The sequence below is a fragment of the Typopeltis vanoorti genome, chromosome 6 (genome assembly GCF_054136105.1).
Source record: "Typopeltis vanoorti isolate ZY-2024b chromosome 6, IOZ_Tvanoo_1.0, whole genome shotgun sequence".
Lineage (NCBI taxonomy): Eukaryota > Metazoa > Arthropoda > Arachnida > Uropygi > Thelyphonidae > Typopeltis > Typopeltis vanoorti.
In genome coordinates this window covers 91293335-91317873 of record NC_143554.1, presented here as the reverse complement: position 1 = coordinate 91317873, position 24539 = coordinate 91293335, and the positions used below count along the sequence as shown (strand labels likewise).

At 36.0% G+C, this 24539-nt stretch overlaps 1 protein-coding gene across 2 annotated transcripts in view; it reads right to left on the bottom strand.

Annotated features, from left to right (window-relative positions):
• Positions 1 to 24539, bottom strand: part of LOC150105701 (medium-chain acyl-CoA ligase ACSF2, mitochondrial-like) — a 398514-nt gene that overhangs the window by 136610 nt on the left and 237365 nt on the right. For both annotated transcript variants that reach the window (XM_090394306.1, XM_090394307.1), the window contains exon 10: positions 1908 to 1999. In XM_090394306.1, the coding sequence (XP_090250432.1) occupies positions 1908 to 1999 (92 nt within the window). The remainder of the gene's footprint in view (positions 1 to 1907; positions 2000 to 24539) is intronic.

The window sequence follows — 24539 nt, the reverse complement described above, 5'->3', positions numbered from 1 at the left end:
AAACTTGTTTCCTCTAATTCTTTCTCTAATCTATATATAATTATATATATATATAATTTAATATAATTATATATAAATATAATCTATATATAATTATATTTTTATATATAATTAAAAAATACCAAGGAATTTGGTATTTTTTAATTTCTCTAAGTTCCATTTTTTCCTTTTTCAGCTTCTTTTATTTTCTTTAGTTTCACATTTATTTCTATGAATAGTAGGTTGTGGTCAGAGTAAATATCGGCTCCAGGATACGTGCATGCATTTTTTACACTATTTTTGTATCTTTGCTTTACTATAATGTAATCAATTTGATACCTTTCCGTATCTCCTGGTTTTTTCCATGTGTACAATCTTCTCTTAGATTTTTTAAACCAAGTATTCGTAATTATTAGCTTATTTTCTTTACAGAATTCCAAGCTTTCCCTTTCTCATTTCTATTACCTAGTCCGTATCTTCCTACTACACTCCCATCCTGTTCTTCTCCCACAACTCCATTCCAGTCTCCCATTATAATCATATAATCTTTTCTTTTTTCTTCCTTAATTAGTTCTTGTAATTGTTTGTACATTTCCTCTATTTCTCAATTGAATGATCACTTGTTGGCATATATACCTGCATTATTGTTATGTCCACCGATTCAGCCTTCAATTTTACCACCATAATCCTCTCATTCAGACATTTTATGCTAATGATGCTCTTTGTTGTTCTTTTATTAAAAACAAGTGTAACTCCTTTTTATCTCCAGTAAATTACTCTTACTTAATCACTATAAAAATCACCTATTCCTTCCCATCTGAATTCACAGAGCCCTATGATATCAATTTTTCTTTTGTCCATTTCTTGTTTGAGATTTTCTAATTTTCCACATCTATTAATTGTTCTCACATTCCATGTTGCAATTTTGATTCTCTGACAATCTTTCATTTTCAGTTTGTTTATAACTTGTTTGAAGTCACTTTTAGAGGTTTGATCGGGAGGAACATTAGCCCTTGAAGCGTCCTTATTTCCCAATATTGTAACCATTCCAATGTGCACCTTCTGTACCAAGAGACACTTTTTGCTGGGCTGGTAGCTGCTTCCTTATAAGTTCTATTCATTACTACTAAAATTTTCTAGGGATATTAGTGGAATGGTTTCCTGTTTCCTTCTCCACTGCAGTGCTCCAGCAAGTACTAGTAGAGCTGCTGCCCTTTACCAGCTAGAGTAGAAGCTGGGTAAAAGAGAGACACCCTAGGGCCTCGAGAACTCTAATATCCTTGGGGGGGGGGGGGGTCGAAGTAAGCAAGAGTAAGCAAAGTGAGGCCATATAGGACAAAATTGACAAAACTTGTTTCCTCTAATTCTTTCTCCAATCTATTTCAAATTCCAAAGAATATAGAAGGAACCTGATACAAGTAAGTACTGTAATGACAATAGGATGATTTACTACTAGTCACTGAGACCAAGGAGGTCTACGATACATGTATTTCGAACCAATGAAAGCCTCCATAAAGATCAAAGCTGATCTGGGTAGTGACCCTTTTTATAATGCATAGCATTATACAGACAAAAAAAAAAAAGATTTGTGCTTTGTATTATGGGATATTAAGGTAATTGATGCAGTCATTAGCCTCTATATACAGGTAGCCTAGACATGAAGTTATTTCACATGCAAACTTTATTTGCTTATATTTGCATAAAGGATGAAACCAAGAATATAATTTCTTGGCATCTTTAATTTATAGTATAACCAAGTGAACAAACTTCCAATGGTCATGACAATACTTAACATGCAAACTTTGTGTGGTTACACTCGGACAAAGGATAAAACAAGAATATAATTTCTTGACAAGCTTAATTTGAACTGCAACTGAGTAAAAAAAACTGTTCATATATATTCTACATGATATATCAAAAATATTTACCAATTCTTATTGAGCTGGTATCATACTTCTTCAGGTTAGGATGGTGAAGCATATCTACATACATTGTGGGTGTACCATAAATATTTGTACATCTGAAATATAAAAAGGTTGTAATCATCATATCATTAGTTACTTTTCTATAAACATACTTTTTGCAGTTTAATTCATGACACCCACCAAAAAATAAATAAAATAAAAAAATTAAAATAAATAAAAAAATAAAAATAAAAAATAAATATATAAATAAAAATAAAAAATAAATAAGATATTTATTTATTTATTTAGATGCTAATAATATTTCACTGATTTTATACCCAGCATCTTTGGAGCACAAACGATTTGCATAGCATGCAAACAACAATCAGTTATTGGGAATAGTTTAAAATCCATGTACAAATTTGTACACAGTAGTCCAGATGTTGTTTTTATCAAAGACTGACAAAGAGGGATAAGAACTTCCCTATCTCAATTTGTCAATGTGTTCTTCAACATTCATGTGATTCTTTGAACTATTTCACTGAATTTAGAAATAACTTTCTAAATTCAACTTCCTTTCCACCATCATCTGTATCCCAAATCTCTTTCTCCAAATCTTCCCCCTCCTCCAATCTCTAGCCTCAATATCTTGCAGTGCAGTTCAGTCAATGTATTACACAGGTATGATTACAATTTACTTAAGAGATTTCTAGGTCTAATGCCTTTTACAAAGTCTGATAATAGCACAGCTATTTCTTTTATCTGGCTTAACTATCGATGCATGATAGAAAGTGAGTAAAAAGCTAAGGCAGGACTTCTACATGAGGCCATGTTAACCCACATCAAGTGATTGGCAATTCTCTCCTCTTTCACTGCCACTTGCAAATTTTTTTATGAAAAATTTAAAGAAGTACTAACTCCTCCCGACTAAAATCCTCAATCTGGCTGTGCTACAATGATGACGTGTCCACTATTTGTCTGTAGACCCCCCCCTCCTATACCCATTAGACATCCCCTAGAAATAAAATAGAAGAAAGAAACCATAGAAGAAGAAAAAACTAGAATAAAATTCACTTTAGAAATTGAAAACAACTGTTATTTCTTGTTCTTAGACAAACAAACTTTAGTTTTCAGATTTCCAAATGGCTCTCTCTCTCTCTCTCTCTTACATTATCTACAGGAAACCTACACCTGCTAAACAATATCAGAACATTAATTCACACTTCCATCCTGCACAAATATATGGCATAATAAAAACATCACCACACAGAACTAGACTTATTTTCTCAAATGACATTTTACTCCAAAAAAGAATTAGAATACATTTTTAATAATTTTGCCAATAATGGTTATAATCCTAAAAAACTTAATAGCCTGTTAAACCCTGAACTTAATAACAGATGAACAGAGCCATTAGATTGTGGCAAATTGGTGGCAGTATGTAGTATTTCCTTATATTAAAAGAGTATTTAAAAAAAAAAAAACACTAAATATTATCAGTTACAAACCTCCTATAAACTAATATCAAAACTAGCATCCCTTATTCATTCATTCTTATTCATTCTCCAAAAGATAAAGTTCATTCATTATCAGTACTTAGAGTATATAAGTGTCATTGCCAGTGTAAACTTCTGTATTATGGCCAGCCTGGCATATCTACAGCAAAATGGAGAGAAGACCAGAATTCTAGTTATGAACCAACAACATTGACAACGTGGACAGTGGATTAGCAGACCATGTACTCGACTTTCTACATACAGTTGGAGAAAAAATGCTACCTAAAAGAGGACTACAATTCATGTGGGAGATTATTATTATTATTATACAAACACTTCCTGGAGTCAAGACTCATCGAGGGAGGAATAGTAAGATGCATTCTAACAAAGATAATGTTTATCATATCTCATCTTAGATTGGTTCAATGTTTGCACACTAATCATCTCATTGGCAATAAATTCCATTCATCAACCACTCTCTATGCAAAAAAGTCATGCTGCAGTCTCTTACACACCACACCTTTACACAACTTCCAAGAATGATCTCTTGTCTCTATCTCCTTCCCTCCTTCAATCCTTTAAGAAATATCCTCGGTATCTATTTGATAGCACCCCTTAGCAATTTATATCTCAATCATATCGCCCCTCTTCCACCTATTGACTAGCATCTGTAATTTATTCTCTCAATCTATCTTCATAGTCAGTATTCCACAATCTCGAAATGGCTTTTGTGATTCGCCTCTGAACTTTTTCCACAGCTTGCTTCTCACCTAGAAACACAGGTGACCAAATCAATGTGTGCAGTAGTCCAGATGTGGTCTAATCAAAGCCTTATACAGTAGAATGACCACATCCTTATCTCTACTTGTCAGTGTTCTTCTTAATATACTTACATTTCTTTGTGCTGTTTTTATTATTTTTGCAATGTGTCCCTTGAACTTCAGTTCTTTATCCACCAATATCCCAAGATCACATGCTTTCTCCACCTCCTGTAATACAATGTCTCCAACATGATACGCAGCTTTACTTTTTTGAGATCCATAGTGCAAAACCTTATGTTTACTGGTGTTAAATTGGCACCTCCACTTTATTCAAATTGCTCTGAAGCACCAGTATGAGGGTGGTCTGAAAGGTTCTCATCCTAACTGAATGGTTTATTAACAACACGGAATTAAAAAAAGTTGAATATTCAAAAAGTCGAAAAGTTCAGTGATTGATAGAAACCTGGAATTCAGGGAACATACGAGGGTGGTCTGAAAAGTTCTCGGCCTAACAATGAAAAAACAAATTTATAACTTTTAAAAAAGAATTTTTCCTTTTCCACCTAATCCTGTATTTTATTCCTAACCAATCTCTCCAAGATCTTAACAACCATCCAGAAATACAAACTGGTCTGTAATTTGAAACATCTGTTTTGCTTCTGCCTTTATGCTATGGAATAATCTTGCCTCTTTCCACTCATTAGGAATTGTTGAAGACAAGAGACTCTCATTTAACAACTGGGTCAACAGAAGTGTCAGTTCCTTAGCGCATTCTTTCATAACATGTGGATATTGGACTAGATGGAAAAATTATCAATACATGACCATCCACAGATTCTGATATCAATTCCTTTAGCAGATCTGCAGCAAGGGATTACACCGAGCAAGTCCGCTGCTGCCAGCCCAACACTATCAGGCCTTCCCTTGGTATACCTTGTGAGGGAAACTTGCATGAGAACAAGAGCAATTCTAAGAGAAAGGGAAGGAAGGTAATAAAAAAGAGAAACTTTAATAGAAAACAAAAGAGGACCTCCAAATCGAGGGATGTTATTTATTTTATATGGTAGTAGCATCAAAGATACTGAGTCCACTGTTTTGACTATGCAAAACTCAAACATATTAGCAACATCAAACTAAAGAAAAAGTCAGAATGATTAAGTAAATGGGATTACTGAGACAACATTTTACTGAGGAAACTATGAGCAAGGGGGTGAGGAGTGGTTTCTTTGCATGGAGAGTGGTTGAACCATGGAATGCATTGCCTGATGGAGTGGTGAGAGCGAGAATGGTCACTGAGTTCAAGGAGTGGTATGATAGACTTTGTGTTTCTTAGGAAGGACCTCCCACGATGAGTCTTTTGACTCCATGGAGGCCTGAATAATAATAATATCAGACAATTCAAAGGCTTTAAGTGGTGCACAAAGTTTGATTAATGGAGTAAGTGACAGTGGATCTCTTTTCTCTCATCTACCAATACTTAAAGATATAGTGTTCAAAAATAATGTTAGATGCTATGTTTGTTTGATGTATGTCTCAGGCTTAAAAAAAATGTCGTATCAGGTCAAGGAGTATATGTATATATGTGAGAAATGTAAACTTATTGAAGAGATGATACATGAAAACATAAGGCAAAATGTTCATGAAAGTGAGAATGAATCTGGGATGAGTGAAGAACAGAGGTGCAAAACCGAGATTTTAGAGAGCAATTTGGAGCACCTCTGGAGCTCACTGCAGACAGCACAGAGTGAGATTCAGGGGGTTGGATAAGAGATCCTTGGGAACTGGAATGGAAAGGATGCATTTGGTAGAGATGAATGGACAGCAGAGAAAAAAAAAATGGAGGGAAAAGTTAATAAAATAATACTAAGAGATTTGATGATTTGTAGAATAAAAACAGGGGATGTCTTTAAAGAATGTTGGCCAGGAGCTACCTTAGAGTGTGTGTGTGTGTGACTAAGTGTAGATGAAATGATTTTAATCACTGGGATGAATGAATTGAGCAATGTAAATCGTGTGGCAAGGAATTTCAGGGAGATGTTGAAGACTGTTAGATTTAAGAGTAAGAGTGATTAGGATAGTCAGTGTGCTGCCCAGATATGATAGTCGAGAATTGATAAGAAGGGCTGATGATGAATGAAATGGTAGCTAGGATGTGTAGAAAAAGAGGGAGTGGGATATGTGGATATATGGGAGGAGTTTGATGGGAAAAAGGAATTATATGATGATATGGTCTGCATTTAAATGAGTACGGGAGTAAACATTTACAGAAGTTACTGTTTAATGAAAATATGTGAGTATTAGATCAGGGAAACAAGAGTTATTAGAATGGAAAGGAATGAGGATGGCTGTCAGAAATAACAGTGACAGGGAGGCGGGAAGAACTGCCAATGATTTAAACAGCACTGTTGACGTAAACATGTGTGGATGTCAAAATCTACCAAACAAGTAGGAAAGTGAATTCTGCATTTAAATTAACAAAAAACTGGCCACATTTCACTGAACTCAGAGAATGTAGTCAAAATATTTGAATGATTGTTTGATATTCTTATTCAAATTACTTTGTTTACTGAGTTATTTTTATCCTTGAAAATACGTCAGTAGTAACTGGATTAAATTATTATTATTATTCAGGCCTCCATGGGGTCAAAATACTCACTAAAGTCTATCATCCCACTCCTTGAACTCACTGACCGTTCGTGCTCTCACCACTATATCAGACAATGAATTCCATGGTTCGACCACCCTCCATGCAAAGAAACCACTCCTCACAGCTTCCTTCTGTACCTTCCAGGGATGACACATTGTCTTCGCTCCTTCTCCTGTTCCACAAAGCAAAAGAACTTCCCACTGCCAACCCTGTAACTACCTCTCAATAGTTTAAAGCCTCAATCATATCACCTCTCCTTCTTCTATCTACCAAACTCTGCAGTCCATAATTCACTCAGCTGATCCTCATAACTAACATGTACAGCCTTGAAACCATCTTTGTTATCTACCTCCCTCTGTACCCTTTCCACATTTAATTTATCCCATTCAAATCCTGGTAACAAAATTTGAGAACAATAGTCCAAGTGTGGTTTGATCAGGGCTTTATACAATGGAATGACAACTCTTTTATCTCTGCAGGTCAGCATCCTTCTCAGTATTGCAGCAATCCTCTGGATAACCTTCACCTTTGCAATATGAGGGTGGTCTCAAACGTTCTAGGTCTCGACCATAGATGGCAACACTATTGGCAAGATTTTTTTTTTCTAAGTTGGTACATCTGTCATAAGCATCCATGTGAAATTGCAAGTCATTCTATCCAGTAGTTTGTTTTATGCAGCTGTCTGAAGCAAAAGTGTTGTCTGTATCCTTTGAAAATGGATAAAATTGAGTATCGTGTTGTTATAAAATTCTTTGTGAATGAATGCCAAAAGAAAGTCATTCGAAGTTCATAAAAGTTTATGGGCACTCCTCTTCATTTTTGACAATTAAGCAATGGGCTGCTGAGTTTAAACTTGGACATACCAGCCTTGAAGATGATGATCCACGTGAAGGACGTCCAAAAAGTGTAACAACACCAGAAATCATTGATCAAGTGCACAATATGGTACTGGATGATCGGCAAGTCAAAGTGAGTAAAATTGCTGAGACTATAGGCATCTCAAAAGAAAGTGTAGGATATATTTTGCATGAAGTATTGCAAATGAAAAAGCTTTGCATAAGATGGGTTCTGCGCTTGCTCACAGCAAGCGTGGCACCCACCTTTTCTTGTGAGGTTGCTTTTTGGTTGTTTAGCATGAGTAAGTACACTGTCTATATCCAGTCTGATGTCATTGGCAATATAATTGGGAAGGTTCAAGATACCTGTTTTCTACTTAGATCATTATTTCTTCTACAAGAATTTTTTTGGATGCTAGTGCATAGTTGTAGGCACATTCAAGTGCACTAATATTGCTTCTGACTTCAGAGTGATGGATGATAAGATTACACATCCATTTTACTGCTACTTGATTATTCTTCGAACTCTTGGGACACATTCTGATATTACATCATTCAAGTATTTTTTAAACACTGCTCATGCACTGTCGATATCCTTCCCATCCAACAACTGATACCATAGTGCAGAATTCAGCATACTCCTCAGATGAACAATACAGAAATAAATAACAGTTTCATCCTCCTAGAAAACTTCATCAGGTGAATAACATTATTATAATTATTATTTATATGGGCACTCCATGGAGTCAAAAAGGCTCATCATGGGAGACCCACTCTATCCATTAAAACAATACCTATTATACATCTCCTTAAACTTACCTATTCACTGTTGGGGTGCTTACCACTGCCTCTGGCAATCCACTCCACTCATTCACCACTCTCCACGAAAAGAACCTGGTCTGCACACCCTTACTAACCAAACTCTTAGACAGCTTCCAAGAGTGGTCCCTTGTTTATCTCCTACTTCCCATGTAGTGAAAAATTTCTTCTGTGTCAGAATCTTATAGTGTTCCTTTAGTAGCTTAAATGTTTCTATCATATCCCCTCTCCTATTCCTGTTAGCTAAACTCTGCAACCCACACACCCTCAATCTATCCTCATAGGGAATATTCCACAGACCTGTCACCAGCTTGGCCACTTGTCTCTGAATCTTCTTCACCACCTCCCAATCTCCAATAAATGCAGGTGACAAACCTGCACAGGTCCACATGTAGCTGAATCATAGCCTTATAAAGAGGGATAAAATAATCCCCTTATATTTACTTGTCAATATTCTCTTCAGCATCCAAGTCTGAGCTATTTTGCCAATCTTGCAATATGTCCTCTGAATTTCAAATCTCTATCCACTATCAACCCTAGATCCCAAACTTCATCAATTTCGTGTAAACTATAGCATCAATATGATACGAAGTGTGAAATCTTTTCATTCCAAAGTGCATTACCTTACATTTTATAACATTAAATTGATAACCATTGTTCTTTGCCTACATTGCCAATTTATTTAAATCATCCTGTAAGATATCTACATCACCTTTATCATCTATTGCCCTCCCTAGTTTGGCATCATCAGCAAACAACTAAATGTCCCCCTTTAAATCTCCTGCTATATCATTAATATACAAATTAAAGAATAGTGGTTCTAGCAGAGCCCTAGGGAACTCCACTAGTCACCTTCATTCACCTTGATTCCACTCCACCACCCTCTGATATCTGTCACCCCCCCCCTCATTCATGTCATCTGCCTCATATCCATTTCCATTTTATTTCCAACTTATATAATAGTTTTCTATGCAGTATTTCTGTCAAATGCCTTTGCCAAGTCTAGCAGTATCATGATGTAGCCAGAGAGCAGTTTTGTTAAAAGGAATGAAAGTGCACGTTTTATATTATTTGACAATTTTGGCTAACTGTGATGAAATGGATCTGACATACTGATGCAAAATAAAATCTTTTTCATCATTATTATCAATACAGTGAACAGGTGGATTAAAATGGAGCTTATTAATAGTCTGCTTATGATAACTGTTCTTCTTCTGAAAGGTTGTTAGAAGAAATTTTAGTTCTTTGGTAATCTCTTTTTTCGTCACTGATGAGGGAGCCAGCACATTTACCTAATGTAAAAATGATGCCATGCTCTTGGGTGGGTAATGATAAGATTGTGAATGAAAGGTATTTGTTGGCATGTGTGGGTTTTCTGTATATAGAAAACCCACAATTTCAATTTTTCTGATCCACGTGTAAGTTTGACATCCACGAACAGAAGAGAACAGTTAACTTCTAACCCTGCAATAAACTATATCCTAGGGTGTCAGTTGTTGAGGTGGTTCAAGAACTCTTTGAGGGAATCCAGACCACAGCTCCAAATTAAGAAAATGTCATCTGTATATCTTTACCATAATCTTGGTTTCAATTGGGAAGGAAGTGACAGCTTTTCCTCAAATGCTTTTAAATATATATTTACTAATATAAGAGATAATGGGTTGCCCATGATCAAGCCGAAGTTCTGTTTGTAAATAGCATTTTTAAATAAAAAGTAACCAGAATTTATGCAACAAAGTCAGGAGTAACAACTTTTGGATAACTTATTTTTAAAAAGAACTAATCCTCCTTCAGTAGGCACATTAGTGAAGAGGAAAATCACATCAAAACTGGCCATTTTTATTTTATTTCATATGATGATACAACGGCTGGGAGTCCCTTTTATGGGGATCTACGGCACCATCTCAATTGCCCCTCCACCCTCCCCTATTTTTTATCCGGGCTTGGGGCTGCCATAGCTGATGAATCAGGCCTATTGGCTGGGTCTTAAGTATTTCCAGACTATAATCCATGTGTGTTCACAGGGCTGGTTTGCTTGTTCTGGGGGAACGAAAAACCTCAGTTTCCAAGTGAAAAAATTCCCTACCTCCATATGAGACCGGTTAACTCACCTTACATCAAAAGAGACCAGATAAATGTTCCTCACATTACGGGAATTGAACCCAGGTCTTTCCGACCAAAGGGCTTCATCTATAATGACTGAGCTATGCAGGCTTTAAACTAGCCATAACTTCATCTCTCTTAATAATCGAAATGAATGTTCAGAATTCTTGATGGAGGTGCTCGAATCTTTTAATTCTGATAACCACGTAGATGAAGAGTCTACCACTCACCCAGTGATCTGGGATAAATTAGAAAATATTTTTAGATGATATGATGAGCTTGAGAGAAGAAATGTTTAATCAACAAAAATTGTCCTCATTTAATATTAGCCTAAGCTATAAGCTCTCTGGCTGTTAGTCCTCAGCCATCCAACATTGCCGTATGTGAGATCATATCCACGTCAACATGCTCAACAATACTGTGGAATCCAGAATGCCCTCAAATGTCAGTAATCTGTTTGTAACTTAATTTATAGCTTCTTTAGTGATGTATATTTTGTATTTTCTCTTTTCATGTTATGCACCAGATAAAGTGTTCTAGGAAAATGAAACTAGCATGTGTTTGAGATAATAGTTTTTTTTTTTTATACATTGTTATCTCTTAGTTTTAGTCATCCAAGTTTCTTCTATCATATACAGTGTGTGTGTGTGTGTGTGTGTGTGTGCATATCAGGGAAAATATTCTACGTGTGCAGTGCTCATCTATCAAAATACAATATCACTTATATTTTTTGCATTTATTTCCATTAATGACTCACCTAATTGTTTCCAGACTTTGCGTGATTACTGAAAGTAAACACAATATACTAATGTTTCAGGAAGAGGACACTTTTGACGTGTAAACATCGCACCATATTTGCGTTAATAGCCTGGGTGTGCATTCAAAATACATATACCTTTGAGACCTTTCAAAGGATGTACAGATGGTGCAGTGGGTTAAATTCTTAATGTTCTAGTAGTTTTAAACCACTCAGAAGGCGAGCTTTGTGATAATAGCACCTAGAGGCTGTGGTTGGTTATTGTGCCAACCAATCTAATTGAACATTAAATTATATATTTAGTTTAATCCTTTATCCAAGTGTAAACAAACAAAGTTTGCACCTGAAGTATCTTCAGGACTGGGACAACCCATGAGTTCTCTTTGCTTGCCTCAGTATCTCCCATAATGCAAAGCACATCTCCTTGTGGACATGTATAATGCTATGCATTAAGGGAATCTCACGAGTTTTTTGGAGAGGTAACCCGGCACTTAAACAGGGAAATGGCTTGAGTAGTCGCCCTTCCCTTAATGCATAACATTATACATGTTCGCAAGGAAATGTGCTTTGCATTATGGGAGATACTAAGGCAAGCGATGAGAACTTATACCATCTTTACCACGAGTTGTCCTAGTCCTGAAGATACTTCAGGCTTTGTTTGTTTACACTTGGATAAAGGATTAAACTAAATATATAATTTATAGTCTAACCAAGTGGCAACAAAACTTCCAACTTCTTTCTCTAATCCAGAGTAATTTCATAATAAGGTGTGACCTTTTGGTAACTCATATAGGTAAATATGACTTCTCCATTACTTCCACCTTGGTATCACCACCACTGGGTCTGCCTCCCACTGATGAGACCTCAATAAAGATCAAAACCGGTCTGGGTAGTGGCCCTTCCCTTAATGCATAGCATTATATCACATTATGTCCACAAGGAGATGTGCTTTGCATTATGGAAGATACTAAGGCAACTGATGAGAACTTATACCACCTTTACGAGTTGCCCCAGTCCTGAAGATACTTCAGGTGCAAACTTTGTTTGTTTACACTTGGATAAAGGATTAAACTAAATATATAATTTATAGTCTAACCAAGGAAAAACTTCCAACTAATTGAACATTGTCATAAGTTGCTGTTTTTGTTTTCTGAGTTTCATTTATTTTGCGTACGTGAAGTATGAACTGACATGGTAAGCAAGTTTTTATATATAATATAGACAAGCTATAATATATAATTTTTGATAAATTTATAACATTTTTGACCATATTTACAATGAAAAACAGTAATGTAGTCAAAGGAGATAAGCCTCATTCTCCTCTTCCAAATTTTATACCTTTGAGTAATTCAAATATACCAACCAAATATAGCATTCTCTTTCATTATTGTTTTCAAATATAGTATATAGTTTCTTAAAACAAACACAATGTCTCCCACTCAGTGCAGATTTAGTTACAATTAATTGATAAATTAAAGTATTCAAAGTTATCTTACAATTAATTGCATTAGACTAATTAAGATGAACACTGATGCGCTATACACTCTCAAACTTCCATACATTGATAAAAATGCAATCATACTGTCAAATTGACGTGAATTTTGTAGCATGTGTTGCATAAGCCACAACAGCACACCTAGCTGAAATGGGCACGCGACACCCCTGATACACACACACACACATATTATTATTATTATTATTTTCCTGGCATCCACATAATCACAAGACTCATTGTGAGAGGTCAACACTAGTCAACACAAAGTCCATCAGGCAATGATTTGCGATTCTGTGGATGTCAGAAAAAAAAAAAATAATAATGATGATGTGTGTGTGTCATCGCCTGCCCATTTCAGCTGGGTGTGCGCCTACCACTTTCCATATGGAAAGTGGTAGGAGCACACACCAGGGATGGTCTCTTGACTTTGTTCCTTTCCTTCATTCTACCATATGAAAAATATCCTCAGTGTTAATACAACAATAATCATTCAAGAACTTAAATGTCTCAATTATATCCCTCCCTTTGCTTTCTGTCCACCAAACTCTACAGTCTGCATGCCCTCAGTTTATCCTCATAATCAATGCAGTCTCCTGATATCATTTTTGTTACTCGTCTCTGCACCCTCCCCGAGGTCACTTTATTCCCTTCAAATCCCTGTTACCAGATATGAGCACAGAAATCCAGATCAACGCTTTATACAATGGGACCGCCACACTTTTATCTCTTATGGTCAATATTCTCCTCAACACTGCCACAACTCCAAGGTGTCTTCACAACTTCAGAACTTAATATTTCTATTCACAATCACCCCAAGATCTTTTGCTTCCACCATTTCTTCCAGTATAACTTAACATTCATTTGTCCACCTTATGAGCTTATTTAAATCCTCTTGAAGAGCCAAAACATCAGCAATATTACTAATAACTCTCTCAAGCTTCACATCATCTACAAACAACTGACCTCTCTGTAGTCCTGTGACAATATCCTTGACATAAAGATTGATTAGTAATGGTCCCAGGACCAAACCCTGTGGAATCCCATTCCCCAATATACAATTCTCTGATATCTATCAGAGAGCTAATCACCAATCCAATATCCACTAACCTGATATCCAAACCCATATGATGTAGCTTAAAAATCAACTCGCTCTGTGCCCCCCCCTCTCAAATGCCCCAGAAATAACCCTTCCCTTCCCCCCCCAAAAAAAAGACAGTATATGCCTTACCCTCACCCACTGCTTTTGTTACTCTGTTATAAAAGGTAACCAGATTAATAAAACAAGAGTGCCCTTTAATAAATCCATGCTGGCCTGCATAAATAATATTACCCTCATCTGCCATATTCCATTTACGAGTTCTTACCAATTTCTCCAAATTCTTAACAACTTCAGTAGAAATACAAACAGGCCTATAGGTTGATACCTCCATTCTACCACCATCCTTATGCAATGGTACTATCATACCCTCCTTCCACTCTCCAGGAACCTTCCCCATTGCAAGACTCTCATTTAACAGTTGAGTTAATGGCACAGTTAGTTTCACAGCATATTCCCTTAAAACACATGAAATTCCATCTAGTCCCATTGCCTTATTGACATTTAGTGTACTCTGTATTCGGAATACATCCTCTTCATTTGCTTCTAACACATCATCACTCATTATCCTTCTAGGAATAAAGCCTGTAATACCAGGATGGAACACTCTAATAAAGTGATCATTAAATAGCTCAACTATGTCATCTGCTTTGTTCGCCCAATTCCCGTCTCCACCATGCAAGGTAATTCGTCCACTATCATTTTTCCTCCTACTCACCACATAACAATAAAAACTCCTTGTATTTTCCTCAGATTGCAGTGTCGGTCTCTTCTCATATTCTCTCTCCTTACTATACTAGTCACTTTCCTAGCCAGAGCATTATATTCCTCATGCAACAGTTCTCCACCTCTCTCTCTCTCTCTCTCTCTCTTTATATATATCATTCATAATCTCTTTTTCTTCTGCAGGTCCCCTTTTATTCCTTTAGTCATCCATTTGACTCCAAATTGCTTTATCTTCTTCACTTGAGGTATACAATCTCCATTGCTGTCAACATTTTTTTTAAAGTATCTCCCTTGTACTAATGGCCCTCTCTTCCTTTACATTATTTCATCCATTATACTGCTGCAAACTGGTTTCTAAGTTTATGATAGTTGCATTCCTTATAATTCCAAATAAATTCTTTATGTTTTGATACCTCCACATGCCTATTCATTTTCAGGCCTACATGGTCACTCTCACCAACTGGGGAGAGTGACCATACTTATCCCCAGGACCATACCTATCCTGGGGATAAATATGCCATCTCAGTCACAATGAGATCCTCTGATGCTATAACCAAATCCAAAACTCTTAATCCTTGTATTCACTCCACCATGCTGCCTAATACAGCTGTCTCCCCCAAGAAATCCAAAAAGTCAGTTCCCTTATTACTGCATGCTGTCTGCTCTGCCTAGTTTATATCGCTATAGTTGAATACCATAGGCCAAACCAATGAATGGTTACAGTAATAAAAAGAGTCAAGACTAAAAGTAAAGAACAAGATGCTCTTGCACCTTAATAATTATTGAATTTTTGTTTATAAAAATTTTAATTTAATTTCTTTTATGTTATTATTATTTTTTTTTTAATACAAAGAGGTCAGGTTAAGTAGTTTTACGTGATGTTAGCTTACTATGGTATACTGCTAGTTGTAACATAATCATATGTATATAAATGTAAATATTCCTAAAGATGGTCATAATGTAAAGGTCAAAACATAAAATTTTATTATTAAAGTTTTTATCCCAAATGGTAGTTAACTCCATAAATCCAATATAATGAATGTTGTTCACCATTTAATTTCAGTGAATGAAAGAATACAATGTCACCAAATAGTGTGAAATCTGGTGTGAAACAATCACCAGGCATGAATTAGGGGTACAGATGTGTTCAGTGGAAATAAGAAGACCAAGTAATGTTCCTGAAACATTTCCATACCAGGATGCCACTAGCATTGGCATATTTCCAGCCAAATGTTCGGTCAGAAATAGGTGGATGGCTCATCTTCTCTTTTCCTTAAATATCTTGCACAGCTACTAGTCCCAGTTATTATTATTACGGGTATCCCCATGGAGTTAGTAGACTCATCGCGGGAGACCCAAACTATCAAAGCAATAGCTATCATATCTCTTCTTGAATTCATTTTCTGAGTCAGGCAATGCATTCCATTCATTCACCACCCTCCAGGTGAAAAACCTCTTTCTCACACCCTTGTTAACCACACTTTTCCTTAATTTCCAGGGATGACCACTTGTTCTTCCATCACTATCACACAGCTGAAATATTTCCCCTTCATCAATCTTATAAAAATCTTTAAGTAATTTAATTTAAATGTTTCTATTTAAATTACTCCTCATCTCCAAGGAATCCAGGCGACCAGACTTCAGCACAGTAATCCAAATGTGAAAGTATCAATGCCTTATAAAGGGGTATAACAACCTCTTTATCTCTAGATGTTAGTGTGTTCTTCAATAACCAAGTAATCCTATGTGCAATCTTTCACACCTTGGCAATGTTCCTCTGAACTTCATCTCCGTATCCACCAACATCCCCAAGTCCCTAGCCTGATCAATCTCTTGGAGTACCATTCCATCAATGTAGTACACAGCTGGTAATCTTTTAATCCCAAAATGCATAACTTTACACTTTTCCACATTGAACTGACATCCATTAACTTTTGCCCATTTTGCCAGCTTATTTAAATCATCCTGCAAACTGTCAACATTGGCTTGATTTTTTATTGTGCTACCCAACTTTGCATCATCAGCAAACAATTGAATATCTCCCTTTAAGCCATTTCCTATATCATTTATGTACAAATTAAACAATAACAGCATCCAAGCACAGAGCCCTGAGGCACACCACTGGTCACCTGCTTCATCCTGAACTCTGCTCCTCCATATGCCACTTACTGGTATCTCTCCCTGAGCCATTCTCTTATCCATATCACCAGTTTAGTATCCATCCCCATCTACTCCAATTTGCACAACAGTATTCCATGGGGTATCCTGTCAAAAGCCTTAGCAAAATCCAGAAGTACCACTGTGTAGCCATTTCCTTTGTCCAACTCAGATGTCATTCTATTATAAAAAGTTAATTGCTTTTAAATAAATTTAAAATAAATTTTGTTAAAGGATCGACCTTTAACAAAACTATGTTGGCCCCTATAGAGTATCATATTCTGATCCACCCATTCCTGAATTCTGTCTTTAACCAATTTTCCCAATACTTTTACCACCACTCCTGAGATGGTGATTGGTCTGTAATTAACTACAACAGTTTTAGAGCCACCTTTATGCAAAGAAACTATTTTGCCTTCCTTCCACTCTCTAGGGACCATACCAGAGTTCAAACTTAAGTTAAATAACCAAGTAAGAGGTGTCGAGATAGACACATACACTAGCAAGCTTGGACATCACAAACTTGTTCACCATTATATCTCAAGCATAAAACATAGGACTAATACAAGAACCTATTTTCCCCAGACATTGCAAGGGTCTTTTATCTGCAGATAGAAGACCCTAGCAATTGGCTCATCTCTATCCCTGCTTTTATCCTAACCTGTGTATGGAATTTTTTGAACCCAAAGCCTGGTGATATTACAAATTATAACCTACTTCAGCTATACTATGTGGATAATTTATTGATCATATTCCCCAGCACTAGGCAAAACAACCATGAGATTTTGTCAAATTACCTTAACAGCATTCATCTCCACATACACTTCATTGTTGAATTAGAAAAAAAACAGCTCCGTGCAATTGATTTATATTATTTATAGATCTTTTATAGATTATTTAGCTAAGTTCAAAAAATACTTAGCTATTCAATCTATAAAAACCAATGCACATGGGAAGGTACCTCTATGAAAGGTCCTACAACCATCTGTCATGAAAAATTGCTATTATAAAAATCTCTGTAGACATGGCATATAAACTAGCAGTGCAGAGACAAGAAGCCAAGAACTGGAATACCTGTCATCTTCCTTTCAAAAAATGGTCATTAAAGGAAAAAAAAAGTTGAGAACATCCTTAAAGGAGTCCCTACAAACAAAATAAACCTTAGCTATTCAGTCTATAGAAAACCAATGCAAATAAGAAGATACCTCCATGAAAAGTCCCACCACTATTACTAAAAATCCCTATGAGACAGGACAAATTTTTCAACATTTTCAGCAACAAGCAGCACAGCAAAACAACAGAGAAAAGAAGCCAAGAACTACCTGTCTTTTCCTTCAAAAAAAAAAAAAAAAAAAAATGGTTAAGAACATCCTAAAGGAGTTTCTTGATTATATTGATCCCTTACATACAATCTATCATGTATCAGATCTTAAAGATAGTGTTGAATCAACAAGGAATAAAAATGGATTTCTTTCCAGCAAGATCTTGAGTCTCTAATAATAAATTTAGTTTAATCCTTTATCCAAGTGTAAGCAAACAAAGTTTGTGCCTGAAAATATCTTCAGGACTGAGGTAAGGTAGTGCAACACCAGGCAACTCCGAGCAAAGGTGGACCAAGCTCTCATCACTCCTTGTCTCAGTATCTCCCATAATGCAAAGCACATCTCCTTGCAGACATCTATACTGTTATACATTAAGGGAAGGGCCACTACCCAGACCAGTTTCGTCAGTGGGAGGCAGACCCAAACGTGGAGATACTATGGCAGAAGCAATAGGAGAGGTCATATTTACCTATACGAGTTGCCAACAGGTGTACTACTTTATTATTGAATTACTCTGGATTTAGAGAAAGATGTTGGAAATTTATTTTGCACTTGGTTAGACTATAATAAATTTAGCTTAATCCTTTATCCAAGTGTAAGCAAACAAAGTTTGCGCCTGAAATCTTCAAGACTAAGGTAGTGCAACACCAGGCAACTCCGAGCAAAGGTGGACTAAGCTCTCATCATGTCTGCCTCCCACTGATGAGACCTCAATAAAGGTCGAAACCAGTCTGGGTAGTGACCCTTCCCTTAATTCATAGCAGTATACATGTCCACAAGGAGATGTGCTTTGCATTATGGGAGATACCGAGACAAGCAGTGATGAGAACTTGGTCCACCTTTGCTTGGAGTTGCACTACCTTACCTCAGTCCTGAAGATATTTTCAGGTGCAAACTTTGTTTGCTTACACTTGGATAAAGGATTAAACTAAATTTATTATAGTCTAACCAAGTGCAAAATAAACTTCCAACATCTTGAGTCTCCTTCAATCTCAAAACCTCATCATTCCCAACTCTTGTGAAACTGAGAGTATATAAGATCAAATGTTCACATGGAATTTGCTATGAGGGAAACACAGGCCAATCATGAAGCATATGCATGTTATAATACATCAAGGACATGGAGAAAAAAGGAAACATAAATCAGAAATAACAGCATATAGAGGTAAATCATCAAGTACTATGATGATTCATCTCTGTTGTATGATGATCATACAGAAAGCACCTGTAGTGATTACAATTTCTTCATCAAAGCATTAAAGACTATCACTGAAATATTAAGAAACCCTAATCAGTATAGCAGGAAACAAAGTATGATCCTACATCAAGGTTCATCATCTTCCACAAAAAAAAAGTAATGTGCACACCAGCCTTTTTGCACTTGGGCACTCTACACATCACATCACTAGCCATCATAATGCAAAGTGAATTGCACATGTGCAAATTTGAAACTAGTCTGTTTTAAATATTCTCTATTGTTGTTATGATTAATATACCAGTTACTTAACTAAGTCAATATAAGATCCGTTTCATTTTTTATTTCACTCTCCTAAAGAAGTGTACTATAATGCGCATGAAACTAGTAGAGATTAAAACTTAAAAAGAAAAAAGTCTCCATAGAGAATATTCCTCACAAAAATCTTTCACTAGTCCTTGATTGACACTTAGCTTTCAGCTCTGTAAGTGAAGCACCTGTCCAACATATTTTTTTTATATTCTCTATCCAGATTATTTAAGGCCTGCCTCTTCTTCAAGTTTCTGAAATAAATCCTACTAGAACTTAACAGAGGATACATAGGGATCGAGGATCTTGGATTTGATTATCTCATCAGAGGATTCTCATTATTGTAAACGAGCTGGTGTTGAATCTCTCTCCATTGGTGAGAGTGACCATGAGGTGATTACTCGAATGGTGTCTAGCCATATGAAGACTTCTGTTAGAAAGGGATATATGTGGAACTATAAGGCTGGAGATTATGACAAGCTTAGGAGACAGCTTGCAACTATATCTTGAAATGAAGAATTGGACAGATAGGAGATCAGTGCTGCTTGGGAGGTGTTCAGGAACTGTCTGCCAGAGGCAATGTCTGGATGCATTCCAAAGGTCAAGAGGTCAAATATGGTGAGTGTGAAATAGATGAAGGAAGAAGTGAAGCATGCAGTTTGGAAGAAGAAGAAATTATGGAGTAAGATGTTTGGTTACTATCACTCATAAGATGAGTGTTCATAATAATCAGCTCAAAAAGGAGTACAAAGAGCAAGCAAGAGAATTAACTCGCTTGGTAAGGGTAGAAAAAAGTGCAGTATAAGCAGCAGTTAGCTGACACCAGAAGAAATCCTAAGGAGTGTTTTCAATATGTGGCCAGTTGAAGAAAGAATGATAATGGGAGGATGATACTGGTTGGAGAAAATGGTAGAATTATAGCCACTGAGGTGATATATAGTAGAGATAATAAATAAACAATTCAAAAAAATATTTCATCCTTATGAAAGTGTTATTTATAAGTGTATTTTTATATACTTCCCTCTTTATGTATATTATTATTCTCATTATAGATAGTATATCCTTATGAGGTGAAATAATATATAAATTCTCTTTTACTAACAATTATTTTTATTTTGACTCCGAGTGTCCCTATATGTTATTATATTTGCACAAAGAGTTCACTCCAATTGGTGCAATGACTTTAACTCACTCTTTCAGAATCCAACTAATCATTGACTCAATACCAAGTACAAAATAAACACATTTAATAAAACTAAAACAATATATATACACTTCTAGCAATAATACATAACTATAACTACAGATTATATGGATCCAAGGCCTTATTTAAAATATAAACTTACTCTTAAGACTAAACACTTTTTCTTTCACAATCACAAAAAAAAATGTTCATAGTCTTTTTCTCTTTCTGTTAAGGCTCTTTTCCAGAAGTTACAAGGCTTTGTACTTCATTATCGGGATCCTTTTCATCAATCAATATAACACACATAAAGTCTTCTTGACTATATCCTGTTTTCCTTTTAGTAGTAATACTCATCAGATCAGGCACCTTTAATACCTAAAAATCTTCTTAATCAATATATTTTCTAAACTTTCACTTTCAAGCATTCTTAATACTTATAGAACTTCCTTATCAATATTTTCTCTAAGAAAAACATTCACTTTAGAATGTAAGCAACAAGTTCTCCTTTCATTCACAATACTAAATTGACAGTCTTAACTTTTTCCACCTTAAAAACTTACAGTTTCAAGATTTCCTTTTATTCATTACTTATTTCTCCTTGAAACCTAATATTTCCACTATTCCCTTTTCGGAATACATTATAAAATATCTTCCGACTGCCACAAAAAATATCAAGTTCCTTCCAACTTGAATATTCCTCGGTCAGTTTATAAAAACTTGCAGTTTCAAGATTTCCTTTTTATTCTTTACTTATTCCTGCTTGAAACCTATTATTTTCACTATTCCCTTTTCAGAATACATTATGAAATTTCCTTCGACTGCCGCACACAAAAAATCAAGTTCCTTCCAACTTGAATATATCTCGGCCAGTTTATAAAAACTTACAGTTTCAAGATTTCCTTTTATTTCTTTACTTATTCCTGCTTGAAACCTATTATTTTCACTATTCCCTTTTCAGAATATATTATGAAATTTCCTTCTGACTGCCACACAAAAAAATCAAGTTCCTCCCAACTTGAATATTCCTCGGCCAGTTTATAAAAACTTGCAGTTTCAAGATTTCCTATTATTTCTTTACTTATTCCTGCTTGAAACCTATTATTTTCACTATTCCCTTTTCGGAATATATTATGAAATTTCCTTTTGACTGCCGCACAAAAAAATCAAGTTCCTCCCAACTTGAATATTCCTCGGCCAGTGTTCTAAAAACTTCCGAACGCTCTCTTGTTTACAACTGTAACTTGGATACGCAACGCTTTCCTTGTCAGCTGTCAATCACACATCAAGTTCTCTTCGGGAGCATGTGCACTTCACAAAGTCAGAAACTACGCACTGCAATAAAAATGGCTGACTCGCTGTATCCATCAGCGATAAAAGAAAGTCTTTCACAAACACAAAATTCAACATTTTAAAATACAACAAACTTTCTTATAAGTAACACAAATAATCAGTTTAGTAAGTACTTCAATATTTTTACTTCTTTACATGTTACTTCTAATATAACATTTTCATAACGAGCACATCACAAGTGCAGACACTGCGTATATGAAAACAAAAACCAACAAGCATAATTAATACGTAAAAATATTCAGAATTTTTAATATGATTATTTTTACAAAAGTAACATGATACAGAACTTAAGAGAAAGGGGGGGGGTGAGGAGCCAGTGATGGTGAGTGAGCAGGAAATGAGTAATGAGTAAACATGATATCAACAAGGCCATGGGACTTGATGGTATATCATTGCATATTTTAAGGAATGTTCCAGGGAGTTAACCACAGCATGAACTTACCTCTTTAACATGTGTTAGATTTGATCAAGTTACAAAGGAGTGGAAAGAGGGCAAAACTGTTTTGCTTCATAAAGGGGTTATAAGACTAAGGCTTTGAATCACAGGCCAATCTGTTTGTCTGCAGTTGTGGTAAGGTGTTAGAAAGAGAGAGACTAACAAGAACCAGGATTCAGAAACTGGGTTGACAGCAGCAAAATTTTCTTTGATGGACACAGAAAAAGATGGACAACAAGGATTTACTAAAGGAACCATGTGTTTTAACAGTCTACTTACTTATTATAACAAGGGGATAAATGCTTTGGACAGGGGGGGGAATGAGTATATTTATGTTTTGCAAAAGCCTTCAAAAGATTGCTACATGAAAAGCTAGTAATTAAACTGTACCAAATGGGGTTGGATAGTAGCCTAACACAATAGATTGCAAACTGGTTGTCAGATAGGTATCAGCAAGTTGTGTATAGGGGACTGATATCCCAGAAAAGGAAATTCACTGGTTGTGTTCCCCAAGGAACACAACTAGTTTAATTTGTATGTAAATAATAATGGGAAAGGCTTGCATTTTGATACTGTTTGCAGATGATGCAAAGTTGGGAAGAACTATGAGAAGTAGAATGGATGTTATATTCTTCCAAGTGGACTTGAATAGACTTTTCTGAATGGACAAGGGAATGGAGTTATAGGTTCAACATAGAAAAGTGTAGTTTTAAAGTTTAGGAAGCACAGATGGAATGCAAAGAATATGATTGGTAGGGATATCTCAGAGAAGGTGGAGAAATCTGTAAATGTTGGAGAATATTGCTAAAATTGCGAGGCCAGCACAATGCATTATGGGAATGATGAATGATGCAGGGAATACTAACATGTAGGAGCAAGAATGTTATGATTCCAATGTATATATAGCTTTCATCAGATCACATATCGATTAATGTGCAGAAATTTGATCATGGGGTTCTCAGAAGGATGAAGAGATGTAGGAACAGGTTCAGAGACAACTGACTGTCTCTGGAATGTAGCGTATGAAAGCAGATTGAGTGAATCTAAATTGCAGAGCTAGTGGATAGAAAGACAAAGGGGGAACCTTTGCAAGGAGTTGCCCGGTGTTGTACCACTTTACCCCAGTCCTGAAGATACTTTCAGGCGCAAACTTTGTTTGCACACACTTGGATAAAGGATTAAACTAAATTTATTATAGTCTGACCAAGTGAAAAATAAACTTTCAACATCTTTCTCTAAATCCAGAGTAATTTAATAAAAAGGTGGCACACCATTTGGCAGCTCCTATAGGAGGAGATGACCTTGCTAATGCTTCTGCCTTGGTATCTCCACTTGGGACTGGCACCTGCTGAAGAGACCTCAATAAAGGTCGAAACTAGTCTGGGTAGTGGCCCTTCCCTTAATGCATAACGTTATACATATCCGCAAGGAGATGTGTTTGCATTATGGGTGATACTGAGATAGGAGTGTTGGTAGCTTACTCCACCTTTGCAAGGAGTCGCCCGGTGTTGTACCACTTTACCCTAGTCCTGAAGATACTTTCAGGCGCAAACTTTGTTTGCACACACTTGGATAAAGGATTAAACTAAATTTACATGATTTGGTATAGAGTTATTCCCAGATTAATGTAGATCAGTTTTTTCAAAAAAGTGTAGAAAGGGGGAAAAGAAGAAGAAGCCATCCCTGGAAGCTGTATAATGACACTTTGAGCAAATGAGTGAAAATTAGGTTTTTTGCATAGGGAGCTGTGGGTGATTGGTTGCATTCCTAAGAAGTGTGGTAAGTATGGAGACAGTGAATGCATTCCACTCATGGTATGATGAGCTGTGTATGTGATGGAAGACCTCCTGCGATAAGTCATCGACTCCATGGAAGTCTAATAATAATAATAATAATAATAATAACAACAACAACAACAACAAAATAATAAGAACTTGCATTGGGAGACCATTAGATCTGCAAATG